Here is a 15324-nt window from a genome sequence, read left to right as displayed (position 1 = left end):
TCTAAGCTGAAAGTAAGTTCAGTTTTAAAGTACATAACTAAAATGATGCAATGTGGGTAATGCCAAGTTGCTTTATTTTCTTGTCATTATGCAATATCACTACTGTTTGAGCTAAATCAGAATTGTGGATTTTTTTACTCTTGCTCAAGTGTTTTGGATTGATTTCATGTACATCAACACAAGACACACTTTAATCACTATTGTTTAAATAGACCTATAAAGGAAAGTAATACACAGATAAGGACACTGCTAATACTATACTCATTATCATGTAGGTCTCATGGTATTGCAAAGCATATTTTACACTTTGACAATCAGACTTTACAGAAGTATGCACAATAAACTAATTTTTTTTTGCTGCTGGACAAAGATTGAAGATACCAAAAATTTTGAAATTTTCTAGAAAACTTCACATGGTTCTAGAACCAAAAGCAGGTAATGCTACTCAAGAAAATTTTGCAGACATGTTCTAGACATTTATCATTTTTAATTCTGAAGATGAGTAATAAGCATGCACATTGCACTTTATGCATAATAAGAAAACTAAATAAACAGAAAAGACAACAGTAGTTTTCTCCCTTTTTTTTAGGCTAGAAAACTAGTTTGATTAACTATGTATCATATTAAAGTAAATGTTTAAACACTGACACATTTCTGTTTTACTTATGCCTACATCTTTTCAATAGTTCTCCAGTATGTATGATTGTAACAAGCTCAATCGAACCTCCCTGATATTATCAATGAAACTTGGAAGTGCTAAATGAGTCAAAATATAATAATGTATTTGTTGTTTCAGTGTTAGGCTGTGCAATGGGCTATCTATGCTGTATCTTCCATGTGGATTGAGCCTCAAATTCTAGCATTATAAGCCTTCAGCCACTAGGAGCTATTTAAAGTTTACAATGTTTTTAAAATTAGATATCAGGTATTAATTTCAAACACTGAAAGTATTCGGTTTCAAGTTTATATATATATATATAATTTATTTATATTATTTTTTTTGCTAGTTCACTACATTCACTTTACCTGTCTGTAGGCTTCACCAGTTCTCCATCTTTAAACCACTCAAGTGGAGATTTGGTATCCAGCATTTCTACTTCCAAGATAACTTGTTCCCTTTCCAAGACTGACTTGTCTTTGAGATTTTTAGTGATCTTATTGGCAGCTAAAGGAACATACGGAGTTGTAGGTTAAATCATAGTATATAATTCTCATGAAATGTGTAGAATTTGACTTTATCCTAATTCACAAGTTTTGATTAAGGTATCACTGCTTACACACACACTTTTAAAATTTATTTTGGGGAACTAGTGAAAAGTTAACACGTGAACTCTAAAAAATACCACAGCATATCTTAATTACTACCTAACATGTCAGTACATACACTCAATTTTCAAAACTATGAAATTTAAGAAATACTGAGATATATTAAGCCATCTAATATTTAGTTTTTGAAATTAGTTAATAAGCTTATAAAGGAATTAACTAAACAGGAATTCAGATCTTAACTTTGATATTCCTAACCATCATCTGACAAACAAGCTTCCAAAATACCAATTTAATCATGTAACTAAGGTTATATCCCAATCTACATAACCTTCTTTTATATCCAACCTGACAAAGATAAAATGTACAATAAACAGTTTAATTACAATCTTCTGTCCAACTACAGCTTAAAATCAACTCTAAAGAATAGCCTAAGGCTTCTTACGTTCAACAATAAGCTCTCCAGTGGTTTTATCAGCATTTGTTTTACAGATATATTCTCCCTAGATCAACTCTAATGAATAGCCTAAGGCTTCTTACGTTCAACAATAAGCTCTCCAGTGGTTTTATCAGCATTTGTTTTACAGATATATTCTCCCTAGATCAACTCTAATGAATAGCCTAAGGCTTCTTACGTTCAACAATAAGCTCTCCAGTGGTTTTTATCAGCATTTGTTTTACAGATATATTCTCCCTAGATCAACTCTAATGAATAGCCTAAGGCTTCTTATGTTCAACAATAAGCTCTCCAGTGGTTTTATCAGCATTTGTTTTACAGATATATTCTCCCTACATCAACTCTAAAGAATAGCCTAAGGCTTCTTACGTTCAACAATAAGCTCTCCAGTGGTTTTATCAGCATTTGTTTTACAGATATATTCTCCCTTGTCCACTACTTTGGCTCCCTTGATAGTTAGGCAACGCTTATGACCTTCCACAGTAATGTCAATTCTGGAAGAGTGGTAAATGTATGGAAAAAAATTAGAAGAGTTCTTCTTTTCCACACATAATCATGACACAAATTAACAATATTTTAGTCAGGATTTTTACTATTAAAAAAGTTCAGTTAAGAAACACAAAGAAAGAAACAAAACATTTACAAAAGCATAGTACTGCACTGTTTCTGGTGCTTGAACCAGCAAATTTTGACCAAACATAGTTTAACAAACATATGAATATCAAGATACCTTTTATCTTTCTTGATTTCAGTTTCTCCTTTGAACCATGTGACCTGAGCTTCCAATTCATCCACTTCACACTCTAACATTACAGTATCTTTTTCTGTAGCCTTCACACTATTAAGCAGCTTCGTGAATGTGAACTTTGGTTCTGATTAGATAAAAAATTTTAAGTGAGCTACAGTGAAAATGATATTTCACATCTGATATAAAGCTCACACCTTTATTCAAGTATCACGTTTAGTTTTGATAGTGTTCTGGTAGTTCTCCTAGAATATACTTATTTTACATGGTGAATTATTTTTATTTTATATGACAAGCATCACATATTAAAGCAACAAGTATATATAAACTTAACAAATGTCCCTTGTTTCTTTATTATTCCTTAAATGTATATATAAAATCACTAACCTGTAATATTGACCTTTGTTGAGGTTCTTTCTTCACTGTTTATTTGACATGTGTACTCTCCACTGTCCTCTGTGGTGGTGTTCTGAATTTTTAAGGTGTGCCTCCCAAGAAGATCAGATTCAATGAGGAACTTGTCACTGGACTACAGTGTATTAACTTTCATTAATGGTGTACATAAAAACAGCCTACAACAAGCCAGAACTTAACAAATGACACAGTCTACTGACTGGTTAAAGTTAGCTTAATAAATCATTTAAAAAACTAAATGTCAATATGCCTATGTGCAAACCTTACAATTACCTTTAATACTGTTATTTGCTGCCTTATACAGTACACCACCGAATTTCTGGTAACTGTTGGTCCGGCACTTCCTTTAATCCAGACAAAATTACGAGAGTGCACTTAAAATTCCCACAACCACCAGACTACTTCACTGGGCGGCCACAGATGCCATTGCGTGTGGCACGCACTCTTTTGGGAGAGGCTACTTACATTTTAAGTAGGTACATCACTCTCGTGAAATTTTCTTATAAATATTAAACTAGTGGATGAAATGTTTTCATGAATGTTGCCAAGAATATGTAGTTTAATAAGATACAAATATTTAGTTTCGGTTTTTTCTTCAATTTTTTACAACACAGAATAGTGTAACATTGTAATAATATTAAAATTGTAAAAAGAAATAAAATTGTAACAGTGTAATAATAGTGTATGAAAATTCAAAATATAATGTACTTGAAAATAACAGTAAAATTCTAAAATTTACCACTTTGGAAGCAATACTACTGCAAAATTCCTTGTAAGTACAATAATTAATAAACCTTTTTCATTTATACTGTACAGTTAAACTTGTATCATTTATACCTGTACTAATGTATTTCATTAATCATTTAATTAACATTTAATTTACATTTAATGTTTGTTTTATTTAAGTTTCTAGCAGTCCATGGTGCTTTAGAGACACGGGAGGGGTATAATTAGTGGGTCAGAGGTGTATTGTTGAATTATTATTACGTGACCTCTGTTGGTCTGGCAAAATGGATAAACCAGCAAGGCTCTGGAACCAAGAGTGCCAGAAAATTGAAGGTGTACCTGTACTATTATAGTTTAATGACTTGTCAATCTATAAAATAAACAAAGAGATTAATACTTAAAAAATTTGGATTGTCTGTCTGTGTATGTAATTTATTAAATAATATAAACATTGTAGATACACCATCTACTGCAATATGGAATACTGGTGTAAAAACTCACTTCAATCCTCTGACTCTCCTTGAACCACTTAACACGAGCCTTATGACTGCTTGTTGTACATTCAAGAACTACTTCTTTCATGATGTGTTCTTCTACCTTACTGGGAAGTTTCTTCACAAATGTGTACACAGGCTCAGCTTCTGTAACAAACAGTAAAAACAACTAAGGGATACAAAATAAAACTAATTACACAGGCTCAGCTTCTAGTGTAATTTGTTTTATTTCATATCCCTTAGTTGTTTTTACTGTTTGTTATAGAAGCTGAACGTATGCAATTTGTTTTATTTGTAATCCTTAGTTGTTTTTACAGTTCATTAGAGAAGCTGAGCCTGTGTAATTTGTTTTATTTCATATCCCTTAGTTGTTTTTACTGTTTGTTATAGAAGCTGAGCCTGTGTAATTTGTTTTATTTGTATTCCTTAGTTGTTTTTATTGTTCATTAGGGCTCAGCTTCTCTAATGAACAGTAAAAACAATTAACAAATATAAATAAAACAAATTAGACTTAAAATAAGACCCAAAACTCGAGTGCTTTCAATTAGTTGATGAAGAATAATCAACTATTCGAAAATGCTCGTGTTTTGGGTCTTCTTTTAAGTCTATTACACTTTATATGTGATCCTTTGTGTTAACTCTTTTATCAAAATAAAACTAATTACACAGCCTCAACATGAAATCAGGTTTTACAATGGTGTTCTATGGTGTTTTACTATAAAAATGAAATTCTGTTCACAGTTATGATGATGTTCTTAATAGCATTCTTTGTCTCCAACAAAGAAACCCTCCAGCAGCCTGTTTAAAAGAAATCCATTTTACCAGTTTATTACTCTGTTAACCATGACCTTCAAAGAACATTCAAATATATATGTTTAGTGTTTTTAAATTCAGAATACGTTAATGTGTTTCTGAACAATCAAAATGGCAGACACAGTTAGATTAGATTTATAGATTAATGTAAAAAATGAGGCTCAAGTACCTTTTCTTTGACACTTTAACTCACAATTCAAGCTAACCTGGTCGTTGGTTTTAAACTTAAAATATGAATGACAACATCAACTTATTGAAAAAGTAATGAAACCATGATATATATGGTAGCGTAATTATCTATGAACTTCATGAATTATTTGGTTACTAAGCTTTTAAACAACTTCAAGTGAGTGTAAAATCACAGTAAATGGAACAAACTTTAGAAGTCTTGATATCAGAAAAACTAATTTCCACACATTTGTGCACTGTCTTAGGTCTCACTCAGAAAAAGATGCACGAACTTGTCAAAACAAGTTTCTCTAATACCGAGATTTATGACAGTTTATCACTTTACTGTGGCTTATTCTCTAACTGCTTCACACTATATTCTGTTCATTTCTTACTAACCTCAAATGACCCACTCCCCACTGCTCACTTGTATAATGTACTGACAAAAAAAGGTTATATTGATTCCTTCCATACTTAATGTTCACTCATTGTATTGAAGAAGAATGGTTACACTAGTTTCTTACATAATGAATGTTCACTGACCTGATGTACTAAAGAAGAGCGGTTACACTAATTTCTTACATACTAAATGTAAACATATATAATGCACTGAAGAAGAACAGTTATTACATTGGCTTCTTACATACTAAATGTTCACTTGTATGATATACTGAAGAAAAAAAGGTTACATTGGTTTCTTACATACTAAATGTTCACTTGTTTGATGTACAGAAAAAGAACTGCTACACTGATCTCTTATGTACCAAATGTTCACTTGTATTATTTTGATGCCCTAATTTCCTGTTTCACCAACTTTCTTGATCTTCTATAATCTTCTAAATCTCCGTACTGCAGGTTTACTTAACTTACAGTAACTGACTCTTCACAACAGTGTACCACAGATTTCTCTAATCTAAAGTCACAGGATCTTCATAATAGTGTACCACAGGTTTCTCTAATCGACAGTCGTAGGATCTTCACCACAGTGTATCACAGGTTTCCACAATCTAAAGTCGCTTGTTCTTCACAGCATTATGCAGTGTGTTTGCTAGTGGTCAGTGTGATGTCTGTTTTAAATCACAGTTTTGTCTTCATATCCTGTACATGGAAGAAACCAATGTAAATGTACTTCTTCAGGCATCATACAAAAAAACATTTAGTGTGTAAGAAAACAAAGTAACCATTCTTCTTCAGTACATCATACAAGTGACTGGTATGACAAGAGTTGCAAAGAACCAGTGACTTGAGACTGGGGAAACCTGTGGTACGTGTTGTGAAGAACCAGTGATTCTGGATTAGGAAAACCTATGGTACAGTGTTGTGAAAAACCAGTGACTCTGGATTAGGGAAACCTGTGGTACAATATTGTGAAGAACCAATGACTCTGGATTAAGGAAGCCTGTGGTACGCTATCGTGATCCTATTACTGTAGATTAGGGTAACCTGTGGTGTAGTAATGTGAAGAATCAGTGACTTTACATTAGGTAAACCTGTGGTAAAGTGTTGTAAAGAACCAGTGATTTTAGATTATGGAAACTCATCATACAATGAAGAAGTAGTGATTTTAGTTTACAAAAACCTATGTACAGTGTTTTGAAGAACATGTGACTTTAGATTACAAAAAGTTATGGTATAATGTTGTGAAAAACCAATGACTTTGACTGACCACGTGACCACTTTGTACTCGTTTAAAGTCATTATAGTTTTGATACTACTAATTTTAAGTATAGTATATATATCTTCACAAAATTTGGCAAACTTTCAGTAAACATTATGTCTTTCACATACAAAAAATTTGGTTTTTTAGTGAAGTATTTTTAATAAACTAAAAAAAGATTTGTCTGTGAATATATCAAGTCATTTTTTTAACTAGTCCAAGACCAAAGTGATTTTCATGTTAAGATTAAAAATACTTTTCTTTATCTTAAAAATCTCAAATTTCATTTCTGTAATCTCTAAAACTAACTAAATACAATTCAAATGTTTGTTTTTGGTAAAACTTTATATTTTATCTGTTATTTTCTCTACCCTAACTCTATACAAGGTTGGTCAATTTGACCAACCTCATAACCACCAAAAAAATTGAAATAAAACTAAATTACCCTTTTTTCTTTTCTAGAATGACTCCAAACTGTAACATGAAACTACAATTGTTTATCCTAAGTAGCTTTAAACTACGGAACAGTATACCTCTATTTGTACTTAAATTTTATTGTTTTATTGCCCTTTGAACCATGTCTAACTACTATTCGTGCCATTATGTTGTAAACCACTTGGGGAACAAGGAGCTAATGTTGCATTAATGAATTACATTACCCATAAGCTACTCCAAGCTGCTCGCATAGTGCCTCATTAAACATTTTTATTATATTATTACTATTTACTTTACCTAATCTAACTTGAACTAACCTAAAGAGATTCCAATTTTTATATGTTAATTACTTTTATAATAATAAATAAATAATACATACGAAAAACAAGAAATAAAGTACTTACCCAGGTCTTCTTCTTTTGCTGTCGACTGTTGATAACACTTAACCCTAATTTTTTTACACTAATGATAGTAATGCATTAAATAATGCACCAAGGAAGAAAGAAAACAATAACCTGCAAAAAGCAGACAATGTCCCATAAATATCACAATTTTCCTGGCTTTCTAACTATGCAACAAGAGCCGTGATAAATTCACCCACGGTAGTTGATATCTTTTCCACAGGAATGAAGCTTGTATTAAAACAGAAATTGCCAATTTTCTGTTCAAAAATAACATAATATAATAATTAATTTGACAGATGAAAACTTATGCTTTCTATTGGTTAAATATAATATAATATTAAACGTAAGAACTATTAACAAATCCTAAAAGAGAGGATGTGACAGGTGGGTGAAGAAAGAGGGGGTCTGATTTTCTGTTTGATGGCTCTGTAACCAAACAAAATTGAAGGCTATTAAAACTATGTTTTGTCTGAGCAATTATGATTTGATAGTGAGTAATTTATTTATTTGAGGGATGGTGAATAAATTACACAAGAGGGACTGCCTTGAAAATACAAAGTCACACTTCTCACAGGATTTTTTATAATATTGCTTTATAAAATCAAGAATTTGAAACTTATATACTATTAAAATATGGGTTATTAGCTATGATTTTATGTTATACTAATTGATACAACATAAACAAAAAGTAGTTTAATTAAATTTTTAATGTAAGTCACTAAAAAACCTCGTGACATGCACAGTAAAGGATGCCCACTGCGGAATAGTTAAGGATACCTGGGGTACATAATTATGAAGAACCAGTGACTCTAGATTAGGGAAGCCTGTGGTATAACGTTGTAAAGTTCGTGACTGTAGATTAGGGAAACCTGTGATACAGTGTTGTGAAGAACCAGTGACTGTAGATTAGGGAACCCCACAATACAATGTTGTAAAGATCCAATGACTCTAGATTAGGGAAACCTGTGGTACAATATTGTGAAGAACCAGTGACTTTACATTAGGTAAACCTGTGGTATAGTGTCGTGAAGATCCTGTGACTTTAGTTTAGGGAAAACTGTGGTACAGTGTTGTAAAGAACCAGTGATTTTAGATTAGGGAAACCTGTTGATTATTAAACAAGATCTTACTTCAATAAGCAAGCCTCAGTAACAGCACTAATACTGAAATTAAAGATCAATCTTTTTGGCTGGTGGTTAAAATATGAAATAATCTTTAGATTAGAAGCCTGAATATATATACATCCATACAAAAAACATAACTGTTTAGCAACTAATTCAAAATTTATTAAATCCTTCAGCATGACACCACAATGGTAATCTTACATGTTTTCTGTATTTATATCTGTGGTGGTGGTTATGGTATTGTAGAGAAGGAGTGACTCTTAATTTTATGAATAACATATTATCTATATAACAGAAATGCAAAGGTAATATTAACCTACCTTCTACTTCAAGTAATGCAGAACAAGAAGTATCCAAACACTGAATAGTATACTTTCCCCTATCATCCTCTACTGGATTCATCACTTCTAACACATGGAGATCACCTGTACTGCTCATGTGATACTTTTTACCCAAGAAAAGCTCTTGTTTACCCTTAAACCATTTTGCTTTCACCCCTGATTTACAAAAGACAGCTTCAAATTGAGCCTGCTTGTCCTTTCCTTCTTTCACTTGTATGTTGATGAGAGGTTTGATGAAAGTATCAGCTTTCTAAAAAAGATTAAGTCCAAAGTCAGTCACACAGATAATGTTTAGACGACACTAAAAAGCAGGAGAAATCATAAAGAATATGTTATCCAGTAAACCTGGTTCATTTAAATTAGACTGTACTAAACAGAATGAGTAGTCACGTACAATATGGTACAGAAAATTCAAATAGACATTATACATCGTACTAGCCAGAAATGTGAAATTTTGCAACAGGCTTCTGTTACTCTCAACAGCACTATAACTACATTGTTTTACTACTTGAAACAAAACCATAATTACATTACTAACACACAGACAAAAAAGCTAATTTAGACATCCAAAAACAAAAGCATATGTGAGTGTCTGTTTAATAAATAATCCAGACAGATACTTATTAACATAGGTAAAAGTGTTTTTTGTTTCTAACAACTTAAGAGATCTGACACCATGGATCTTCCTAATGGTCTCCTACAGTTTATTATTACAAATTCTTACAACAAACCTGACACCAAGGATCTTTCTAATGGTTTGCTACATTTTATTAGTAGATATTCTTACAACAAACCTGACACCAAGGATCTTCCTAATGGTTTGCTACAGTTTATTATTACAAATTCTTACAACAAACCTGACACCACAGATCTTCCTAATGGTTTACTACATCTTATTAGTAGAAATTCTTACAACAAACCTGACACCACAGATCTTCCTAATTGTTTACTACATTTTATTAGTAGAAATTCTTACAACAAACCTGACACCAAGGATCTTCCTAATGGTTTGCTACAGTTTATTATTACAAATTCTTACAACAAACCTGACACCAAGGATCTTCCTAATGGTTTACTACATCTTATTAGTAGAAATTCTTACAACAAACCTGACACCACAGATCTTCCTAATGGTTTGCTACAGTTTATAAGTAGAAATTCTTACAACAAAAGTCTATCTCAGCCCACTGCTGAAAATGATCAATATACTCTCTATTATTTCATTAGATCCAACAACTATGGAATTGGTATAGTCCTTGGGTGGAATAGATTGACATGTTCAAAACATCTAAATATTATTTAAATAATTTTGTGTACTTCTGATGATATTGACAGACATTTTCTCAAAAACCTCAGTTTAAAAAGGCATTTCATTATTTTAACATACATTCTTTAGTGAACTCTAAGCTTTAATAACTAAATGTTTACAAAAGGCAGACTTGTATGACATATTTATATATCTAAATTTGAAACTTATTTCTTCAAATCTCTCAAATAAACAACATTTAACTGTAAATTATCAATTTATAGTTCAATCAAAAAGGACTATAAAACCATGAATATTATGCTACTGTATAAATGTGCATAGAAAATAAGTATTCCACAAACAAATATTTTTCCAAATTATAGCTGTATTTACTTTATTGTCTTTTGTACAAACAGATAGTCTGAGCTGTAATTCTAGTTCACTTATTTAAGTTTGTACATTATTTTAAAATTTAAAAAGAACTATGTTTAGAAGTTACACTAGCTCTTTCTTGTTTCACATAAAGACAATGTCTATACTTCTGAAATGTATCAGTGTGTTCTTTCCAACCAAGACAGCAGTTACAATAACAAACAAAAAAATAATTACTCATAAACTTAAATTTAAAAAAGAATGTTACATAGTTGTAGAGGCAAAATAAAAAGATAATTATATTTAAGTGCTCATAATGTTTAAACCATCAGCTTTACTTCATGCTGCATAAAGAAAGATTTTTTGATTCCATGGAAGAAGAAAGATCTATCTCTACTTATGTTAATGAAGTAAAAGATAAAGAAGAAATATGCAAAAGAACATGTGTCAGTTGTACCAATAATACTGGAAGAGCATACTTTACAAAAGAACACATGTCAGTTGTACCAATAATACTGGAAGAGAATACTTTACAAAATATTATTCATATTATATTCAGAAGATGAAACCAAACAGGAGTTCATGGTTTAGCCTATCCATATTGAGACATTTTTATATCAACCATTACACTTCAGGATTTAATTTTGTTCAGTTTAATATGTAAAACAATGCAAGTTGTTAATTTACAATATCATAAAAATTCTGGCAAATCAATTAAAATTTGTAGAGTAATTATAAAAATAAGTTTTTGAAAATAAATATTTATCATACTATCTGACTTTTATAAAAATATGAAGAACATAAAATATAAGATTCAGAAAAATGTAGATCAGTCAATGTCTCAGAACATATAGAAATACAGAGAATATTACAGCCAGCTCATGAATTGGTAAAGTCTTGAAATTAACAATGAGAATATGGAAGCAAAAGTGAAGATAGAGGATGAAAAAATATACAAGGAAAGACAAAGTTCAAAATGATACATGAATCCAGGAATTGTTGCAGCCAGCACAAGATGTAAATAAGTATTGGAATAAGCCAAGAAAGAAGATAAAAAGAGATACAAGAAAATATATAGTTCAAGAAAATAAACCATATAGAGACTGCTGTAGCCAACCCATGATGTGATTCACTCTCAAAACAAGCATAAAAATATGAAAGAAAAAAGTGCAAAAAAAAGATGGAAAGAGACTGAGAGAGCAAAATAATTCTCATCCTCCAACCTGTCGTGTCACTACTTTCTGCAGAGTTGGCCAGTCAGGTATGATTTCAGCTAATGATTGGCGCCGCCCGTCCCGAGAACCTCGGCGATCCATTAAGGTCTATGGTACAACACAACAGTACATGTCTATCAGGACAACACTTTTAAGACACAACTATGACCGAGGATGGTACAACACATTGTTAATAATCACAATAGCTCATTGAATCATTTCATACTATGAGAATTTTTTAAGTTTATCTTTAGATAGTCACCATATGATTTTATTTGTCTGACTTTCTAGAACCTGCAGTAAGGAAGTGATTAAAATAATTCCAGAATATCAGTTACACTACTGTGTTAGGTTATGAGAGATTTTATTTACCAATAACTAAATGATTTACTTATTCAGAGCAAATGTATTAGAAAAATCATACACTTTGTAAAACTAATAACACTGCAATAAAGCTTGTTCTACTACACAAAACTAACTAAACTCTTTAAAAGTTTCGCACAAAAAACCAAACAACAGATATAACTGTTATTCAGTTTTAGATGCTGGACCAGTAGCAACTGCTAACAATTCTTAACTTAGAGATTTGAAAAACAATTGTATTATTTATCAAAAACAGGTATAAGTTATGTTACAATAAAACATATTCAACACACTATTATAAAATAAGTAACTTCAGTACAAAAGAACATACAACAGAACAGTTACATTAATTCTAAGATGTAGGTAAAACCAGTAGCATACAACAGTATTTCTATACTTTAGATGGAAATTTTGTATAACACAATCTATGTCAAAGATTTGTACTGACACAGACTGAACATGAAAAACACAAGATGAAAGCTACAATAAAGGAATGTCCTAGTGGCAACCTACACAGAGGTTAGGATGCACTGTCTATCATCTCTGACCATAAGCTTCATGTTAGGAAATACAGAAGATTAAATATAATTTAATGAACAACAAACCACACCTCAACCAACTGCTCACCTTGTGCAGCCATTTACAGGAAAGTAATTACTTCTACTGACACAAGAATAAGAACAGCAAAAGAAACAATGAAATAGCTTAATAAAACCAGACCCACAAGGATAATAAGGAAAAATTTATCCTCTTAAGGTTTCCCCTCCAGCCTGTATCAACATGAAAAACAAATTAAGTATATTATTGTATGTGAAGGCTCAAAAAAATTCCTCTAATTACATTAATGTATTATAACACGTAACATCCACTTTAACCTAACTAATCTTAGAGCAGGCGACCAGTTATACAGTTGTACAGACATAGGTAATAAAATAAACTCAGAAACAAGCTAGCTTAGTAAAGCACAGCTTTCTTCTGCAAATATTTAAAACTGTTACACACTAAAACATTTAGTGAATGTAACAATTTGTAAGAATATCAAAACAAGGCATTACAAGTTTGGAATTTTAAAGGAACAGAATAAAAATTATTTACATTGAAGTAACAGTTTGCAAAATCCTGTTTATGTTTAAAAAAATCAGAATACCTCATACCTTATTGTAAAATTCTGAAATAAATAAACAAACACAAATGTTAAACAGCTAAGGGTTTTTCAACCATAACCATATTCTTTAACAGAATTTTTATAACAAGAGTTGTAAAACTAAGTATGAAACATAAATATAATTATATAAAATACTTTGACTGTCTTGCTTAGAAAAAATGATTAATTTACCAACTAAAATGCAACATAAATCATTTAACTCTGAACTACTAAAGCTGACTCACAATAACTAAACTTAACCCACAAAAGATCTCTGTAATCTGAACTACTAAAGTTAACCAACAGTAAAACTCTTTGCAAACCTGAACTACTAAACTTAACCCACAAAAATCTCTGTAACCTAAACTACTAAACTTAACCCACAAAAATCTCTGTAACCTGAAATAGTAAGCTTAACCCATAAAAGATCTCTGTAACCTGAAATACTAAACTTAATCAACAAAAGATCTCTGTATCCTGAACTACTAAAGTTAACTAGCAAAAGATCTCTGTAACCTGAACTACTAAATTGAACCCCAAAAAAATCTCTGTAACCTGGACTACTAAAGTTAACCAACAGTAAAACATTTTGCAAACCTGAACAACGAAATTTAGCCAATAAAAGATATCTGTAACCTGAACTATTAAACTTAACCGACAAAATATCTCTGTAACCTAAAATTCTATACTTAACCCACAAAATATCTCTGTAACCTAAAATTCTATACTTAACCCACAAAAGATCTCTGAAACATGACCTACTAAACTTAACCCACAAAAGATTTCTGTATTCTGAACTACTAAAGTTAACCCACAAAAGATATTTGTAACCTGAACTACTAAAGTTAACCCACAAAATATATCTGTAACCTAAATTACTAAATTTAACCCAAAAAATCTCTGTAACCTGGACTACTACTAAAGTCAACCAACAGTTAAACTCATTGCAAACCTGAACTATTAAACTTATCCAATAAATAATCTCTGTAACCTGAACTACTAAATGTAACCCACATAAGATTTCTTATAACCTGAACTACTAAACTTAACCCTCAAAAGATCTATCTGTAATTTAACTACTTATGTACACCCAAAGCAGCTGTCTTTGCAAAAGTAAACTTCAGTCCTATCAGTAAATGAAAATAACAAACATACATGTATAATATTAGTAGATGTTTATTTTAACTTATATGCAGTTGATGATATCAGAATGATTATTTGCCCATTTAGGTAATTCCTATTTTAGTACAAAGAATGTCACTATATAATAAGTTTATAAAAACTGCATAGTAAGGGTATGCAGTACTTAAAAACCACATCTTACCTTGGCATCTCTGTTTTTGTCCTCATCTTTCTTCAGCTCCCCCCATTCAGGTGCACTTTTCTCCAACTCCCTTTTGGAATACTGCCTATAAGTATACAATTTATTATTACACATATTATTCTTCATAGCAAGTGAAGCAGAATACGATATGGCCAATTTTATTTTTCTAGTGAACACTTAGATGTGTAAAACTCTTTCAAGACAAAAAAGTAAATTAAGTTACATGTTGTACTATCTACATTTTGTAATAAACTCTGACTAATGTGTAAACATCTTTCAAAACAAAGAAATACATTAAGTTGCATATCATACTATTAACAAGTTTTGTAATGTAGTCTGACTAATGTGTCTTTCAAGACAAAGAAATACATTAAGTTGCATATCATACTATTAACAAGTTTTGTAATGTAGTCTGACTAATGTGTCTTTCAAGACAAAGAAATACATTAAGTTGCATATCATACTATTAACAAGTTTTGTAATGTAGTCTGACTAATGTGTCTTTCAAGACAAAGAAATACATTAAGTTGCATATCATACTATTAACAAGTTTTGTAATGTAGTCTGACTAATGTGTCTTTCAAGACAAAGAAATACATTGAGTTGCATATCATATT

The 15324-nt window shown here is 31.1% G+C and overlaps 1 protein-coding gene across 1 annotated transcript in view; it reads right to left on the bottom strand.

The window, feature by feature from the left end:
* Nucleotides 1-15324, bottom strand: part of LOC106468497 (twitchin-like) — a gene marked incomplete at its 3' end in the record, with an annotated part of 37488 nt that overhangs the window by 16151 nt on the left and 6013 nt on the right. The window contains exons 4-10 of the mRNA XM_022396833.1: nucleotides 14708-14792; nucleotides 9024-9294; nucleotides 4110-4249; nucleotides 2856-2997; nucleotides 2454-2595; nucleotides 2093-2217; nucleotides 1027-1165 (exon numbers count right to left, since the gene is read on the bottom strand). Coding sequence (XP_022252541.1) covers nucleotides 1027-1165; nucleotides 2093-2217; nucleotides 2454-2595; nucleotides 2856-2997; nucleotides 4110-4249; nucleotides 9024-9294; nucleotides 14708-14792 — 1044 coding nt within the window. The remainder of the gene's footprint in view (nucleotides 1-1026; nucleotides 1166-2092; nucleotides 2218-2453; nucleotides 2596-2855; nucleotides 2998-4109; nucleotides 4250-9023; nucleotides 9295-14707; nucleotides 14793-15324) is intronic.

The sequence above is a fragment of the Limulus polyphemus genome, unplaced genomic scaffold, assembly GCF_000517525.1.
Source record: "Limulus polyphemus unplaced genomic scaffold, Limulus_polyphemus-2.1.2 Scaffold3026, whole genome shotgun sequence".
Classification (NCBI taxonomy): Eukaryota; Metazoa; Arthropoda; class Merostomata; order Xiphosura; family Limulidae; genus Limulus; species Limulus polyphemus.
Note: the sequence above shows the minus strand (reverse complement) of the source record. Positions and strands in the feature narration are given on the sequence as shown.